The sequence below is a fragment of the Hermetia illucens genome, chromosome 2 (genome assembly GCF_905115235.1).
Source record: "Hermetia illucens chromosome 2, iHerIll2.2.curated.20191125, whole genome shotgun sequence".
In the NCBI taxonomy this organism is placed as follows: domain Eukaryota; kingdom Metazoa; phylum Arthropoda; class Insecta; order Diptera; family Stratiomyidae; genus Hermetia; species Hermetia illucens.
In genome coordinates this window covers 160964498-160983519 of record NC_051850.1, presented here as the reverse complement: position 1 = coordinate 160983519, position 19022 = coordinate 160964498, and the positions used below count along the sequence as shown (strand labels likewise).

The window sequence follows — 19022 nt, the reverse complement described above, 5'->3', positions numbered from 1 at the left end:
GGCTAGCGCAAATTGTGCCTCTAGCTGTCGGAACTGCGCCTCGGAGCTCTTGCGCGATAACGATGGCATAGAGGCGACGGGTTGTGCAGGCCCTGTTGCGCCCTTTTGTTCAGTGGCCATTGCCAGAGTGGGATGTAGTGGAGTACACACAAAAACAACCGTAGAGGCGGAACTAAAAGAACCGAAAACTGCGACTGTGGTGCACCGGAGCGGAACACACTACCAAAAACTTTGCGCTAGCTTTTGCGACGAGTGTATACTTTCTATTGTAGCATTTACTATTAATGTATTAATGTGTAATTACTTCATTTTATACCGACAACAACGGTCTGCCTCTGGTTTGTTTGGGACGAGGATGAAAACGGCGGTATCACCTGACTTGGTGGCCTTCTCAACCTTCTCCTTGATTGTACAACCGATGCGGGCTGTGTGACAACGCTGGGGTGCAGCTGCTGGGGGTTTTACCAGGTGATTGAACACGATGACTTGAATTCCGCAGGGTCCGATGTTCCTCGGGGTCACCCTTGTCATGATCACAATCTTTTGAATTGAAAGAAATCAAATTTGATTAATACTACACAACTTTCAATTGAATCGATGGGAACAAAACAAAAAAAAAAAATCTGCACTCGGCGACACTGGTTTTCAAAAGGGGCAGGCTCGTGGTCAGATCTGACAGCGCAGCTTCACCGCTAGATATAACGAACTTTTCTCATCCAGTACTCCGCTAATTTTTGGTTCTCACAAAGTTTCCTAGAGTAGCAGGCAACACCACATCTTACTTAAATCTTTCTTTGGAAAGGTAGACATTCTTTTCCTAAGGATTTCGTAGTTGTACATTTTTGTGAAAATGTAGGAAACAAATTTCAATAACCTAACTGTGGTTCGTTTCATATCCTTTGTTCCACTTTAGAATAAAATGTCTTCCTTTTTAAGGTTTTGCGTGAAGCAGAATTTAATTAAAATCGGTTTCCTGTCTATCTATTGATACGAAATTTAGTGAAAATATTAAAATGGTGAACGCACATGCATGCCTTGATCTTTTTACATTGAGTTTAAAGAGAAGAGGCTGTGGAATTATTTTCCACCAAATATACCCATGTTGGATGATGGAATTACAGCCGAATTGGTTAAATATGGAGGCGACCAGTTACACCAAGTGGTTCATCAACTTGTGCTCAAGGTATGGGACAGCGAATCAATGCCTGACGATTGACAACGAAGCATTATCTGTCTCATACATAAAAAGGGAGATATCACACAGTGCAACAATTATGGAGGTATCACGTTGCTGAGTACCATTTATAATATATTCTCCACTATCTTGCTAGGTCGGATAGCCCCATACGCCCAGAACATCATTGACCCATACCAAAGAGGCTTCACTCCAGGCAAATCAGCAACAGATCAGATTTTCTCTCTGCGGCAAGCCATGGAAAAACTGTTGAAATTTGGACAACAGTTGCACCATCTATTCATCGACTTAAAAGCAGCCTATGATAGCATAGCCAGAGTAAAACTGTACACGGCCATGAGGGAATTCGGTATCCCGATGAAATTAATAAGACTGACTAGGCTGATCCTGACCAATGTGCGAGGCCAGATAAAAACAGCAGGATCACTCTCAAGACCATTCGACATCAACAACGGTCTACGACAAGGGGATGCCCTATCATGCGTCCTCTTTAACCTGGCCCTCGAGAAAGTGATCTCTGATGCTGAGGTAAATGCAAGAGGTACGATCCTCTTCAAGTCCACCCAACTACTGACCTATGATGACGATATCGACATTATGGGAAGAATCACCCGAGACGTACAAACTGCCTTCATCCAGATCGAGCAAGCGGCGATTGAGGCGAGATCTTGGACTGCACATCAATGAAGGCAAGATAAAATATATGGTGGCAACGTCAGCACCGAAGACGAATCGACCAACAACATCAAACCGCACTGGTCAAACACGAAGAAGAATAAGGATAGGAGAATACAACTTTGAGACCGTTGACAATTTCTCCTATCTAGGGTCGAAAATCACAACCGATAACAGCTACGATGATGAAATCCGCGCACGGTTGTTGTCAGCCAACATACCCTATTTCAGCTTACAAAGACAATTCCGCTGGAAATGTCTCACCATACGGTCAAAGATCTTACTGTACAAGGCTATGATCTTGCCAGTCCTCATGTATTCCTCGGAAACTTGGATTCTTAGCAAGAAAAATTGTGAACTCTTGGCCGCGTTCGAGAGAAGAATCCTCCGAAGAATTTTTGGCCCCCTACATGAGGATGGACGATTCCCTAGCCTACACAATGACGAAATCTATGAGTGATACCATGACCCTCCGGTTTTGGATAAAATTCGGCTCAATAGGTTACGGTGGGCGGATCACTTAATCCGTATGGATGAGGATTCAGGGCAGAAAGTCTATAAGGGCAATATCTATGGTAGAAAAAGAGGATGAGGCGATGGCGTAGGTCAGGACGCCATACAGCTTTTAGAGATATCGAATTGGTGGACCTTGGCGCAAAACCGGGATGTCTGGAGTTCCTTATTAAGGTAGGCCTAGACCGGATACCGGTTGTTGAGCCGTTGATGATGATGAGGTTTAAAGGTCAGTTTTAGCATCGGTTGTAAGAAAATGGAAGTGAAAGTGGAATGCTACGCATATAAAGTAAAAGACATTTTCAGAAAATACTAACAATCTGAAAAAAGTCGTAATGTTGCCCCTATATGACACCGGTATCTAATGATCGGAATTGACTGGAAACTCCATTGTGTTCATCATGTAGGCATAAAACGGCACAGACGGCAGTAAATTCCCTGGCCCTTTCTTCATATTTTATTTTAGCCTCTCCTATCAAAAAAATAGTGTCCTGCATTCTCCATTAAAAGAGAATTTCTTCATTTTCTTCATTCACATTTGAACTTTCCCTAAAGTATTGGAAAAACCTTTGAAAATTGCCTTTTTCTGCCCATGAAACTCTCACGAATGGGATATTTATTACACTTGACCCGAAATTAATGCTCCCTTTTAGGACGCATCTTAATGAAAATATTCAATTTTCTGCATTTTATATTTTACCCAAAAGGAAAATAATTTCTAAATTGCGTAAATTGAATTTTAATATCCCAGAACTGTCCGCGTCTATTTTCTGTGAAACTCAATTGAAATTGATTTCCCATTAATAAAATAAAAGATCGATTCGTTGAATTAGACTTTTCCATTGGTAGAAAAGTCAAATTGATGACAAGAGTTAAAATGAAATCAATGGAAATTGATGAATTTTCAGAAAGATACATCTTTTTTCCATATCTTTAGTCCTTCAATCTTAAACGGTCTTGAACTCAGCCTTGTCTGTTTGATCAATTAACTTTAGTCGTAGTAATCAATCAAATCGTATTTTGTTTAAACTGAACATAATTATAGCCTTAGCAGAATTGATAAAAAATTGTGAACCTGAAAAAAGTCATTAAGGAAAAGTTACTTTGAGGAAATTGTGAAGAGATATTTCGCGTTTGTATAAAATATTCAAAAATCTATTGCTAATTTGAATGGGGTTTGTTGTTTTTCCATCAGCAGCCCCTCGGGTTCGTTTTGCAATCATGTTTTTATTCCAGAGTTGATTTTCTAAGAATAACTGATTGACGACATCCTTTTACAAACCGTATTTTTTTATAGAAGGAGGAATATTATCTAACTTGAGTTCAGTTTCATTCCGAAAAATGCTCCAAATTATCATTTGGGTTCGCGTGGCGGATTCCAAATTTCGATGATGATATTTATCAATTTTTAATGAAGCGTTCTGCATCCTTTTCACTAATATACAATTTTGTTGTAACAATAATAAAGTCTCTCTTCTATTCTATAGTATTTCAGGAAATAATATGATTTTTTTTAACAAGTAAATTAGGAATAATTTGAAAGCAGAAAAAGATTTTCCCAGAAAAGTTTGTTTCCGCAAGCATAAATCCCGACTTATTTTCGCTGAAGCTACGCAATAATGTAACGCCAATGCTGACCCCAATTTGTCCTCATCATTTCCTTTCAGATTAAGAGTGTTTTCCTGTCCCCTGCCGTCCATTCCAGAAAGAATTCTATTCAAATTCAGATTCGATTCAAAATCCATGCCAATTACTGATTACTGCAATTATTCCGCCAAATTCTGCTGCAATACGCTATTCCATTACTACAGTCCTCTGACCGTGACGTAGTCCGGCACGTACACAAATATGCTAATGAAAATGACTCCAGCAACTCCCATAATATTAATTTCGTGCTTTATGGTTTCAGCACTTTTTATGAGCATACATTTCGCATTATTACAAGCTAACATTTGTATTTTCCTAGAATCTAGTATGTAGGATGATGTAGTGATTTTACTGTTCCACGATTTACATAAGTAACTTTATTAACTGCAGAAATATTAAAATAGTTCGGGGGGGCTAATAAATCGATATTACTTTTCTCCATGGCAAATTTGTTTTTATGAAATATGTACTTTGGGAGGAAAGAGCTTGTAAACAGTTCGGATTAGACGAGAGTATTTTAGATTTGTTTGGTCGATTAATCGATGGAAGTGGGTAATAATTAATGAGGTGGATGAACTTTCGCAGGGTTGCCTTAGGCTTAGATGGCTTAATAGTAGGAAAGCCCTTCAAGAGTGGTGTAAATGATAAATTTGTTATGTTTGAATTGCAAATGTCACGAAAAAATTGATGGTGCAATAATCGATTTGCTATGGAAAACCCGAAAGAATTTTTTTGCAAAGGTTGCCCGGTATTACTATTTATTAAGAACGCGCTGGGAATCCTTAGCCCTCGGCTAACTTTTGGATAAATCGTATCTAAAACTTCTTCTGAACACCTGAATATCGCAAATGAGCTAGTTTCCTATGGAGGTTAGACGCGCACGAAACAGCACCTTAGTAGGTAACGTGATATCATATCACTTTTTGAAAAAGTGATATTACACACATCACCTTTCAGTTCCATAACCTACATATAATGTTATATCAGCAACATTAAATGAACGTGCGGCAGCCCACATTACCAAATATTTTATTATCACTAAAGTGATTCGTCCAGCATCCCCATATTAAAATGTACTCGCAATCATTTTCTAGCCTAAAACCAGAAAATATAACAGTCAATCATGACTACAATAGATTTGCAAGTGATACTTGACAGTCTTGGCATCCGCTCGGTACTTCACAACTGTTGCCGCCACTTGTTCTGCGAAAAGCAGCGATGTTTGATGTATGACGTATGGTATCACTTTTAAAACATTACTTATCGCAGAAGTAATACCATCAGTTTTGTAATGCGGTAATGCTAAGTAGTGCGGTGATGTTGTAATGTTTGGTAATATTTCAACCGTATTCAGCCAAGGACATGAAATGTGATATTACACTTTAGAGACAAGTACTGCTGACTCAAATGTTGAATTCGAATATCCTGCTGAATTGAAATCAGAATATTATCGAACCTTTATCCACGATTCTTTTCGATCAGCTTCCAGACGTACTTTTCGTTCTTTTTTTCCGATTAATCGCTTTTATTGTCCGCGATATACACACAAGAGAATTTATTCCTAAAGATTGATCTGAACAACGAAATCGATAGTAAACGACCTAAAACCCGGACGAAACAGTGGTTTCTAGATATGGTGATTTGAAAGCCTTGCGACTGCATCCAAATCAGGACAAAATCGTCGAACTGATCACGACGAGCCAACCTTATTTGTGAACAGAACAAAGGCTAAAAAAAGAAGAAGAACACCCTAATTTTCTTGTTATAGAAAGTATACGGTGTAATAGGGAACATCACATTCTATTGTCAAACTTTACTAACTCTCCAGCTTTTGCTGTTTTTGCTTGTGAAATTATTAAATACCTTAATATATTATAATTAATGTTTAGTGGGAATCAACATTACCATTAATGAGGCAACCCCCAGTGTCTGAACTAGACCCATTATAATGGAGAGTTCTCAAGACAAAGTCACCCAGTTCACTACTCCCTAGTTATTTTAGGTGTTCTGGCACATGTTGTCCTACCGACCTACTGAAGGTAGGGCCTACCTCGTTATCTTTGAGCTGGTAGCTCTTATTGCCCATTTGAATCAAGTTACTCGCCAAGCCTAATTTTATTCATTAACTGATTTCATCGCTATATAGGCTTCGAAATGGTCCTGCCAATTTAATCAAGAAATTGGTTGGTTTTCTTCGTCGTCTATACAAGCATGATGGCAGGAAAAGAGGGCATTCACAAAATATGGTGTCACTTTGTTCTGTACATGGTTGTACTCTGTTCTAATGGGAACTTTGAACGGGCGTCGCGCAAATTCTTAAGTATTCTTCAATAAGTGCCTAAAAATGATATACTAGAAGAGATGATAGCTATTGAAATCAGAAGGGACAAGTGGTCTTAGAATGGATACATTTTGCATAAGCCAGCTACCTCAGTATGGCCAGGCGCAAAAATTAAATGGACAAATAGAGGGCATGAGAAATGTGGGTAGGTCGCTCGGGAGGTGGAAAAGAGGGAATCGAAAACGAACGGTAGAAATTGGTCAGAAGGCTTTCGAATTAGGGATCTAATTCGTTCGTTCTCTGTGAACAATTTACACAGGTGAGTCACAAGATAAGGAACTTCCAACATGATGTAGGAAGAATTTTCATGTTTTGATTTTTTTTATTTAAATGCATGTGTTGCAGATTTGGGAGAACCCTGAGTCGCGAACTTATTCACGAAAAATAATCCGGCGATGAAGAAAAGCTGCAAGAAGAAGCGTTGGTTGCGTGTGTAAAGAGAAAAGTTGACTGTTTGCCCACCGCAGTAGCCTAATCTTTCTTGTTTAAATTCCGAAAAGTGAACTAAGGGTTTTCGGTTTGATCCAAAACCTTAACTGATCTGTACCTCCTAACACCTGCAGTTGCGCAATACCGCGTCAATATCTCCAAAAAGTGCGTACCTCAATGCAAACCAGACTCGAATTTAGAAGAACAAATTTGTAGTGAGGGAATAATGAAATCTGAAACAGTCTTTTCATACACTGAATCATTTTTAAGGGGAAAACTTAAATCGCAGTGTCACCTCCACCGTCCAGATTGAGATCCCCGGAATGAGCTTCAAAGTAATTCAGTACATCAATCGAAAGTCTCTACCTCTAGGATAGCGCCTGAACGATCTGCGCCCAAGCAAATTTTGAAGCTATCGACAATTTTTTACTTCGCGCTTGCACAACTCCTACGTAATAGCACGCGGCCATTATTAGACGAGCGTTGGAAAATCATAAAAAAATTTCAAAAATTGTATAGTGGTAGCTAATTTAATAAAAAGTATCTTTCTCTTCCCTAAAGTATTTGAACCCGAAAAAAGACGTTATAATAAAAGACCTTTTTCAAGCATTCCGGGCAAGCCATGGATCATTATAGTCTGTACATGCAACATCGGAATACTCCAAGGGACTTCCAAGAGATCTAAGACAGCATCGACATCTGCAATGCAATTACGAGTTGCAGAGCTTGAAGCGCGAAAACAATGCTTCTAAGCAGCTTTACTTTGTAGCCTCAGGCACTTATTGTCGCACCTGCATTGCCTTTTTCGTGCGTGAATGTTAACTAAACTGAGTAATCCTTTGACTGGCGGCGGAAGACCACTATCCTTTTGCTTGATTGTAGAATCCATCCATGTCTGTTATAAACGTGTCAACTTCGATAATTTTAATAGCCGTGTCGAACGGAAGTGGTTGACCTTACTTTAATGGTCATGCCAATGAGAAGGAGAATGCCTGCGGACCGACGACCTTGCAATCATCACCCGCTTCATACATAAGCAATATGCTTATGTATGAAGCGGGTGTCGCAAGTCCCATAATTTTGCAACAGCAACAGTGAGGCGTGGATAATATGTATATTCATCACGGCGCCGCTAATTCGTCATCATCACTAACTGTAAAATCATGCTTCCCGAGACATGAAGACATCGCCGAAGCAGAGGGCACATACAGATGGTATCGATTCTGGAGTAAATGATTTGATTTCCGCGACGTCTAAACATCCCTCATAAGCTTGGAATCAACCCAAAATTATTCTCCCTGAAGCAACTTGGATTGGAATACTTTGGATGTCGGTCAACTGAAATGACAATGTGCGTAGGAAACATAAATAAACAAGGACCTGCCCTAATGAAGTATTATTCCGTATGCCAAGCGTTTATTTCGACACTCAAAATGCCTATGAAAATCTGACATACTGTTCAGGGGACTACTCCTATTGACCCTTCGTTGTTGAGGGCGCACACAAAATCAGCAACTTCCGTCTTTTGATTGTACTATTCTACCTTCCATTTTTCGAATTATTTCAACCCTTCTTGGAAAATCAAAATAATCTCTTTCAAAAACTGTAATGACTTAATAATGGGGAAACCGCAAAACCACCGACTGAGGATGTGGTCCATCGAGGATCTTTCCTCTCGATCGCGGCACTCGGAACTGGAGTTTTACGGCTCCACGGGCGTGGTCAAACTGGAGCATACTCGAAAACTTTGATTATCACATGAGAAGGACTGAAGTGTCCAAAAGCAATCCCCATACGACCACATTTCCGAGCCTGGTTAGTACAGAGGCTTATCAACGGAATACTTTAATGGAGCTGCACTGTCACTTGGCAATTACTTATCTCCTTCGTCAGTGCTTCAGTCCGAACCGATACTCGCTCTAATTAGGTTTTGTTAATTCTCAAACATTGAAAATTCAGAGCTTGAAAATTAGCTATTTTCCTGAAATTTTCAAGTTTCCGAAACCTTATCAAAATTGTTTTCTTTAAGGAGGTGGACATTTTTTATAGACACTGGCCAGGACTCCATCCAACTTCCTCCTGAGTTAGCTCGCTCTGAAGAGGTCCCTTAGCCTTAGCATACTTGCATTTCCCTGCTAGGGTTATACTTCTGATGGATGCTTCGTCGTAAGCACATTCCATTTGCCGTTTAAAATTGAGTTTTGCATTCGTCACCACTTCTCCCGGAAGTATTGATATGGCTCTCAATCTTAACGAAGCATTATTTCTTTTATGGCACTTGATGATGAAAATTCTTTCGGTCTTGTTGTCCGCCGACCGATCGCTCTCTAAGCAGGTAATCTTAAGTGTCTTATTCGGTATGCCGATCAGTTCAGCTGTATTGTTTCCTGTTTTATTACAGATATCCAGCACTTCGTTTCGACTGCACGAATAGTCGTCACATTCAGAGATGTCTTGAAGCCGTCATTATCCTTCTCTTGTTAGGAAAATAATTCCTGGATAATTTTCAGTACAATTCAATAGGCGTTTCCACGCGGATTTATATTTCCGAGCAGAGTTCCTTAAAGAATTCTCTCTTCTCTCCGTTGGATTTACGTCCATCTCTGAGCAGAGTTCCTTGAAGCATTCTCTCTCCGCTCTGTCGGACAGCCATCGTAAGGCTTCAGTTCCTCTTATCAGAGAGACTGTGAGACTGTTTCGTGACAGCACAGTGATTGAAACTGATCTGAAACAATTTTGAACGTACAGTTGTCGAAGGGCAAGATTAGTTCCCATTGACGTGTTGATTAGAAGGCGAAAGTGGCAGTTAATAGGTCACAATTTAAGAAAATGTGCAGACTCCATTTCTGGCCGTGCAGTGACATTTTAGGAAAGAACCTCAACCGAATTTTTAAGTAACTTTTCCTTGGTTTGGTCACGCCACCAAATCTTTACATGCGGTATGGATTCGGTTTCAGGGCACTTGCTCTCCTGCTTTGCAGCTGCTGGTAATTATTTTTGATGGATATTACACCCTTCATAACAAGAATTTTTGACTAGGTAAAACTTGGAGCAGAAGTAGGGATATTAACAAGGAAACTTAATTAAAGCTAATTAGGAAAAAAAGAAGCGAAAGTTTGATGCAATCATTCATGAGAACATACAAGGATTCAATGGAAAACTCTTCGCGTGACTTGTCGAAAAGATTCGTCCTTGACATTTACCATTAATTAAACTTTTTTAGGAATTTCATTAATCTTTTCCAAGAAGTTCACTTTAATAAGTAAGCAGATTTCCTGTGTTGCTTTTATTTTCTGATCGCATTTTAGAATATAAATCCTTCCCACATCTTCTACTTGTCAACTCAAGAAACGCTAGCTTACCCCATTTTTGCAATAAGATACTTTTCATCATTCACTAAATGAATATTTTCTTCTTAAATTTTCAGGGCAGCACAACAGCAGCGCCCCGTACTGCATATCCGGGAGCTCCGCCCCCAGCCCCGGTATCATTAAAAGGGGCCCAAAGGCCAGCTATGACTAGTCCAGCTGGTGGTTTAGCTGCTCCCTACAGAGGTGCCACGTGGACGCCACAAGGTTATGCACCAGCCGCTGCAGCGGCTGCTCAACAAGCATACAGATATACAGCCCCGTTGCCGCAACAGGCCTATGCTCCATACACACCACATACGCCAGCAACGGTAAGTACAAGTTTTCCTCGATTTTCCCATTTGACGTGGAAAACCTTCAGCTGCAGACAAACAAAGTGATAAATTCGTCCTAGCGCAGAAGACCATCTGAAACTCAAAGATAATAATGCACTCATGCGTTTATGCTTTCATAACATTTCTCCATAAAGAATTTAATAATGTTTTATTACGTGAGGAAGCATAACTATAGTATTATTCCACACATTTTCTCTAAGTGCTCCTCCTTTATACTCCTCTTGCATGGGACCCTAATGACGGTAATTAATTCAATTTTCGCTCGTTATTTACACAAAGCAAGGAGTGAGCGACGAACAGTCCAATTTTTAACCCATTATGGAAGTGAAAAAGGACACCGAAATGAGTATGGTAATCAACACATCATTAATGTCGCGGGAGTTAGTAAACAAACAAAAAAAATTGAATGGGGTGGGAGAGCGAATGAAAGAGACCTAATGACGAAAAAAATGGAGGTGCTGAAAACATCTATACAGAATAATATTCATGACAATATATTTTTGCCAGCAAAAGTGTCATTGTGACGGAGAGAAATGAATTTGTTATAGAGTGTCACCCCAATTCTTCATTAGTATTTTCTCTAGGGGGATGTTCTCCAATGTTACCAGCTTGGGAAACGAACAAGTTCAACACCTGATGGTCTGCTTGGCCTGTTTTGCAAAAAGGATTAATTACGTCGTGATATTGAAGTTTGGTTCAATTTTTTTTTCTGGGTTATTTTCTTTATACTTGAGATGAGGACGAGGGTACCTGTGTCATCAGTCGCCATCAATTTCCTGTCAATCAAGTGGAATAGACGACAAATAGACGAGTTCGCAGACGTTGGACTTCGGTTATGGGGTATTATGATTGATTAGCCTGAGGGTATATGCATTATGTACATATGTATTTTAGTCGATGGCATCTATCTGAAATCTTGGGTATTGTTTTCAAAATTGCGAGATTGGGATCGCTAAAAATAAAATCTCTCTTCCGGAAGTTCTATTTTTAGCTAAGCTTGTTTTCCGAACAAATAAGGAAGGAAAAGCCGCTTCCCTAAAAAATGTGGGTATATTATCATAAGCAAACTTATCAACCGTAGATATATAAGAAGCTTGTCAAAGATGTTTCCCTTTTCGATAGTTTGGATATGTATTAATATGAGAATGTTCAAATCATTCATATCAAAAATAACGGTATGGGAAACTTCAGGAGAATTTGAAGTGTTTTGCCCTAAATTTTTAGTCATTTTACATATCGTTAATCCGCAACGTATTTACATTTCCTTCCGCTAGCTTTTGATGTTATGCTATTGCTGTCATTATCAGCAGCTAGATGGGCATCGAAGTTGACTAGTGGACGTTTTGGTGGTTGAATTCCTCGCAAATCAATTTTGTGTGAGTGAGGTTAATTGGACTCTGAGATTACCTTATGTAGGTAGGAGGTTTCAAGTGCATGAGAAAGAAATGGATTTTTCTAGCTATGAATGACCCTTTCTCACAGCCTTTTAACTGAGGAGATCAATGGAAAAAACTGCGCGTAGTCATCGTCTTCCTCATTTCAAATTTTCAATTGAATATGTGTTGTTTACTGGCTCTAAAAATTGGAGAAAGGTCTGAAATATCATTCGAGTTGACGATAGTGAACCATTGGAACCGAACTATTTCAAATCCTTAGGATAATTTTCGTAATTAGGCGTGTAAGTCTGTCAGTATCTGTGTTAGTGCAGCTCTGTTGGAACGGTATCATGTCGACACTAATTTGCATCTCTTTGCGCTAGTCAGGCTTAGCCCTTTTAGAAACTTTAATCCTTCTGGCATCATTATTTGACGTTTCCTTTATCCGATACATGGGATCCCATCAGAAACTAAATTGCAAAGGGGAGAAAGAAAAGCACGAATCTAAAATTGGAAAAGTAACAAAATATGGCCCACTTAAGATCTGAATGCCGCGATGGAGTGAGAAAATGCACCATGTATCGCATCTTCTCCTGCTCCTCTTATCGTGGAACTCAACATGACTGAGTTGTCTCGTATATATTGGCAACACAACAGCCAGAAAAAATATTGGAGTTTGTTGAAGGAATTCTTACCAAGGAATGAACCGATTTTTCCGATCTGCCCTCCAACCAATTTCGGTTATTCCCATCGGAAGCTCCAATTGGCAGGCACACTTTACGCTAATATTGTCGTCATTGTTCCGAGAACCGAAATCACTCAGAAACAAAAGCAAAGCAAGCAGTCACAACCAGCTGAATTTCTGAGGGACTGTCATTATTTTATGTGGAATACGCACAGAACACTCCTCACCTTTTCCTTTTAGTCAAGAACGGAAGGTTTTTCGGGCGAGCTGTGTTAAGCTCAAAGAATTATGGGCGAAACCGGTGGTGGTAACCAGAATCTGGCACCCAGAGAAGGGCACTATTCCGAAAGGACACGCCCTGCCACTATTCAAAGCGTTCGGTCTCTAGTCAATGAGGCTATGTCGTGAATATCCTGACATATAAGATCATGCTAGCTGCCCTTCAAAATGTCTTCTTGAGCTTCCCAATCAGTCGATTCCATCAGCCTTTTAGAACGTAACATAGTGAATCACCGTTTGCTCCCTTCTATAATTTTTCTGGTGGTCTGTTGTCGAATTTGTAGAATTTTTGCTGTCAATTCTACAAAAATTGATGGAAAGCTTTCCAAAAGAACCAGCTGTGAAAAGTCACATGGTTTCCCGTTCAATGTAACTTCGTTGCCAGGCAGAATCGTTCAATATTTTACGTCTAATATTACATTCTCAAGACCATAGCCATTCATAATATAAAAAAAATTGATCCTTCACCAAAAGCTCAGAATAGGAGCTAGTGTTTCTTAAATCTCTATTTCGTCCAGATAAAAAGCTCAACGTTCTTTTGTCGGTTTTTGTAAGTCCCGATACGCTGGAAAGGGACCGAGCTTACATCCACAAATTGATTAGCGAAATGTTGGCCTGATGAGAGGTGGATAGAAATGGAGGATTCCCCTCGAGCCGGGAGTTTTCTCGAGAGCCCGGGATAGAAATTTCAGTAAAAAAAAGGAATAATATGGGGACCCGCATAATTTTTATACCAGACCCATATGATTTTCACCCCGAGGGTTGGATTTTCTCCCTGCAGCTCTGGTGAAATTGCAACAGTGCTGCGGTATTAAATAGCTGAAAACAAAAGAACCTGAAACTAAATCAGAGCGTTGAAGGTAAAGGATTTTTAGCATGTTTGCCTCCCAACTTTTACAGTAACTAAATTCACATATATGAACCTGGTCTCTTTTGGTATTTCTCGATATCATGCATCCTTACTATGAACGAATTCCCGTAGATGAGTGTGGAACGATTTTGGGATTTGATTCGGAGAGTCGCTTTCAGAACAGATCTTTCACTTTTTTAGCTCCGTGTTGTTACTATTGGAAACCTTCAAGGAGCAATATCCGTAGCCTCCTTTCCAGGTTATAACCCTTTCACATCGTTCCCGTCGCCGGCGAAGCTTCTCTTCCCGCCGCTACTATAAGCCCAGGCGTTTCACTCTAACCAAACGCCCTCGGATAAAGATGGCTTCTCCATCAAAACAGGTGTTTTTTCCTTGCTAGTGTTCGCCATTTCCACTGACGAGGTGCTGGAGTATATAAAAAGCAAAGTCTCACCATTGTCCTGTGTCAAATTGACAAAAGTCAGCAACCTTGAACGAGTGATAACTTCTTTTAAGGTCACTTGTCTGCGCGATTGTCACTAAATCGGGAATCCTTCTTTCTGGCCTGAAGGTGTGTTCATCAAGCCGTTCAAGCGTACCAACGCGAATAAATTTCAGGGTAGTGTACCTACCTCGCCGATCAATGTAGCTGATTCTGTGTTCAATGTCCGTCTGTTTTATCAAAATGTTAGGGGTTTAAGAACCAGCTGGGGGTTTTCAATTTATCCGCCCTGTCTCAGCAATATTATGTAGTTTGTATTTCTGAAACCCCGCATAACAATAATATACTAAAGTTGAAGGTCCCCGAAGGGTATTTCATTCTCCGCTGCGACACAGACCAGGCTGCATGACGTACGCCGACTGGCGGTGGGCTTCTTATTACAATAAATGATCAATTCCGCTGGTTCACGTTATGATTGTGTTGTTCTACGTGTCACCCCGTCCAACTCCCTCCAGTTTATTGTATCATGTATATACGTCCTCTGTGCTTGTCCTTCTCACCTGTACGAAGAATTGTTTGATAGCTTGTTAGAACTCCTTACTGTCAAATTTTCTTTCCTCCCTTCCTCCATCTCCGGAAATTATAACCTCCCCTTACTTACCTGGTCTTTCAATTCCTTCCACTCTTCCGTTGTACTCTCTTCTTTTATGAACACTTGCCCTGTCCTGAATTTCAACACCACCAAAAACTCCTTGGGCCGCACTCTCAATCTCTTCGTTTCCAAACTCCTAGAGCGCCACCTCTCTCGTTCAAACTCCAAAACAAAATTGTGCGTAAAATTGCTACGTTCAATTTCCGCGGAGCCAACTTTGATGGCGTCAACTCAGCCTTATCGTCAATCAATTGGGATCACATATTATCTAACTCAACGTACGATCTAACTCTTGGCATCTTTTACAATATGTTGTCTGAACTCCTCTTACGTTATGTCCCTCCTTCTACTATTTATTTGGGTGCTAACTCACCTTAGTTCACAACGGATATCCTTAATAACATCCGCCTGAAACATGCACTGCAGAAGAAGTTTCGGGTTATTAAGAATGACGTCGACCTTGCTCATGTCAAGGCTATGCATGCCACTGCAAAGTCGATGATTAAAAAACCGTATAACAGATATTTGTCGTGGCCGCCCTTGTCCGTAGTAACTTGAAACCGTTTCGGTCCCACACATTCTATTCCCATAACCACACTCAGTCTTTCCCTTCTTCCATTGACCTCCCTGCCAACTCCACACAACAATCCTGCGACTTTCTCCGTTCTTGCTTCTCCCGTGTTTGCTCTCTCAACTACTGTGGCCTCTACGCTTCTTCTAGATACAGACTGCTCCGAATCTCTCATTATTACTCTCCTCACGTCTTCTTTACTTGAGTTCCTCATCGGTAAGTTTTAAAGCAATGTCGGACCTGTCCTAACCTCATCCTTGTTAACTCCAAGCAACATATTTCCCTCTCTCTGTGTATAATTTTCAACAAAAGTGGGAGAACATTTCTTGACAATTGGTCTGATCAGTCATCAAGGAAACTCAGATTCCCCTCAATCCTGGAACTGCCAAAAATTATATATTTTCAATGTTCACTCCAAATCAAGGGATACCGCACCCTACTCTCCCATGTAGGTGATCGGCCATTAACTTGGTCCGCGTTCTTTCTCTCAAGACAAGATTTCACATTTTTGTATATGGACCTTCTTACCTCCAATATATTTTCACCTAACTTTCGCCAGCAAAGTGCCTTTTCAGACCATTGCTAAGACCGCGGTGATAGCGGATGATTAAACGCAGGGGCGCACTAATTTAAGAATACCTGGTTAGGTATTTGGGGCACAAAAATTCATCAGCTAATGAACAAAATTCATCAGCTAATGAACTTAAACAGGGATGGACCTTAAAACGCTAAACGCAGTTCAAAATGATATAAGAAAGCGGTTATGAAATAGACCATAATGATCATAGATCATGTAATTTACGCGTGGAGTTGAACATCCTCCAATCAAGAATACGCAATCGAAATGAGGGAGACCGACTACGGATTATATTCTTTTCTGATACAACATCAGCTGACATTAAGGTTCCATCCCTACTTTAGCATCTTACGACCTACTGGATTTGAAAAGTTTTTTGAGACATCCAACAGTCAGGAAAAGGTCCTCAAAAAAATCACATCGCTTACCGATTTTCAAACAATTCCATTTCTTGTAAAATACTTCATTAAAAACTCGAGGTTCCTCACCGGTCTACTTATTTAAGTCCTTCTCCCGTTCAAAGTTAAATTCCCGCACTTCAATCCATATCAGTTGCTCGTATAGAACTTATTTGTACGCATCCCATCTGGGTCCCAACCATTAACCTAAGCCTATGATGTACGTCTAGCTGTTTCCAATAGCAGCAATGACACAACAACAACACCGATATTTTAAAAAGATGAAGGTTAGTGGATTTGGAAAAATGGAAATAGTTTTTTGAATTAGTTTATGTTTCAGGTAAGGAATAGAAAGAAGAAGAACTAGGAATTTGAAGAAAAGCAAAGATAAAGACCAGAGAGTAAATGTAGTAGGGAATTTTTAAATAAAGTTTGGGAACTCGCGTCGGATGGCATCTACCTTAATACCTGATCTTAGAGTTCATCAAAAATTGTCAATGCAGTCCTTGCATTATTCCTCGGAACTAGAACCATTTAGTGTTGAAGTCAAATTTTAAGATTTAACTACCCCCCATGAAAAAGATCCCCGAGGCAAATATAATATCATTATCCGATACCGTTAACTTCAAAGGCAATCTACGCGCCTGGAACGCCTACAACAATAGGGAAAAATATCTGAGCCAATGAACTTCGTAACCTTTCGAACATTTCATTATAATCACAGAAAAACTCATTTGATGTAATCAACGCTGTTTCCTTCACTTGGGCTGTTTCGGGGCTGTACATAAAATCAAACCCAATCATAAAAGTCTATCAAACTTTCTCGGTTTTTATTATTTTTCATGAAAAAGTCCATCGTTTTCTGGTAATAGAGCAATGAAACTGTTCCTCCGTACATACCACGCATACTATAATATGGCATATATACCCTGGTTGATGTTAAGAACGAACAACGATGAAACTGCTGAATGATGATGATGATGCTGCGAATGTGAATAAGAATGAATGCGGAGGTTTTTGCCGACTATAAAGCCTGTAGCCCATAAGCCGAAAACGGCGAAAATAGTCCTGGATAGCTTGGAAAAACAAGTGAAATAGGCCTACGGAAAAATCATTTCATACCCTCGGTAACGGCCTTCACACGGACCATTATTATTGCGTTTCGTCGATGGGCGGGTACCAAGTGGTACTCAGGGATTTGACTTGAAATAATCGTTATTTGAAATGAATGCTATGAGAAAAATGATAGGAAAACGATTTCCATAATAATTGGCCATGAGAGTTTTTTCTAACGATTTTTTCGAGGAAATTTGTTTGAGGATTGAAGAGGTTATATGGGCGTTGCAGAAATGAACGGATGAAGGGGTTTAGGGGTTTCAGGGACATTCCAATCTGCGGAAATGGGAATTTCGCGAAATTTGTAAATTACGATATTTAAAAAAAGTTAGAAACTGGAACCAATTCTGAACTTGTTTTTGTATTGGCGAACTAAACCAGCCAGTTGTTCAGTTTCTCCTAGTACTAGAGCTGATGTGATTCAGGTATTCCCTTAATTGATGACCCTCGGGGAAGACAGAAAAATATTCAACACATTCTGCGAAATGTCTATTTTTTTCTAGGTTTAGGTTGCACATAAAAAGAGTCATCAAAAGAGACGCTGTCAACTGTTGTCTCGGTAGTCCTGCTATTTATTTTTGAGTGGAATCTTGTCCTTTTTATAAACACTTTGTTTCACTAATTACGGCTTTGATAGAAATCTCCTTTTGACCTCAAGACAATATTATAATTGGGAATTTTCGACAGCAAAATTGTAGTTGTGATTAAATATACTCATGTGCCGAAGACGACGGGAGGCTGTGAAGGTTCTATGCCTAAATTGGGCCAAGGAGGTTAGAAAATGGGGTTGGATAATTGTATGTCTCAAGTAAGTGGTTACTGAATAAAAATCGTCAACTATCGTCATATCGTACGTCTTAGTCATTACTACTGTTTCTCTTGGCATGGAAAGGACGAATACGCTATTATTCATCACATTCCGTAGAGGGGTGCTAATATGGACCTTTAACGAATTTCTGCCATTACTACTATTACTCGTTTGGTTTATTGTCTATTTCGTTGCATTGAATATCTGGGTAGGTATTGATCGACCTTATGAAGTAGTGAGAGGCGTCTAGTGTCGTACGAAGGAAAACAGTGTGTTACCACGTAACTTTTTCCCAGTTGGTGGACTCCGTAACAAAAGCTTCTCCCTTCTAATTAGCCATGAAATAACCTTTTCATCATGTAATCTTCAAAGGTACTAAAGGATCAATCAGATATATTTCAGCAAGACCATTGGAAAGTTTTATACAAATCTGGTACCTTGTCATCTCTAAGATTTTGACTAGTTTCCTCTTAGAGATCGTGATTCCTAAAAACAAATTAAACTGGTAACTAGGTATAATTCTTCCTAGCTGCTGCAGGCCGCTTGAAGCGCTCTTCGCCTTTTCATATAGAGGGCATATTCCGTTTTCCCCACTTGGATTCTACATAACTGACAACTGACTGTGGTGCTCGCTTATCCGTCATATAGAGGCACATTCAGATGAATATCGAGCCTAATACTTGAGAGAAGCTGTAAATAGACTACACCCTCTGGTATTCCCCTTCGGTTAACACTAAGTTCCCAGTGGTCAGTATATAGTATCAC

General features: G+C 39.9%; 1 protein-coding gene across 15 annotated transcripts in view; it reads left to right on the top strand.

Annotated features, from left to right (window-relative positions):
• Positions 1–19022, top strand: part of LOC119650369 (protein alan shepard) — a 460805-nt gene that overhangs the window by 228389 nt on the left and 213394 nt on the right. For all 15 annotated transcript variants that reach the window (XM_038053092.1, XM_038053091.1, XM_038053086.1 and 12 more), the window contains one exon: positions 10228–10479. In XM_038053092.1, the coding sequence (XP_037909020.1) occupies positions 10228–10479 (252 nt within the window). The remainder of the gene's footprint in view (positions 1–10227; positions 10480–19022) is intronic.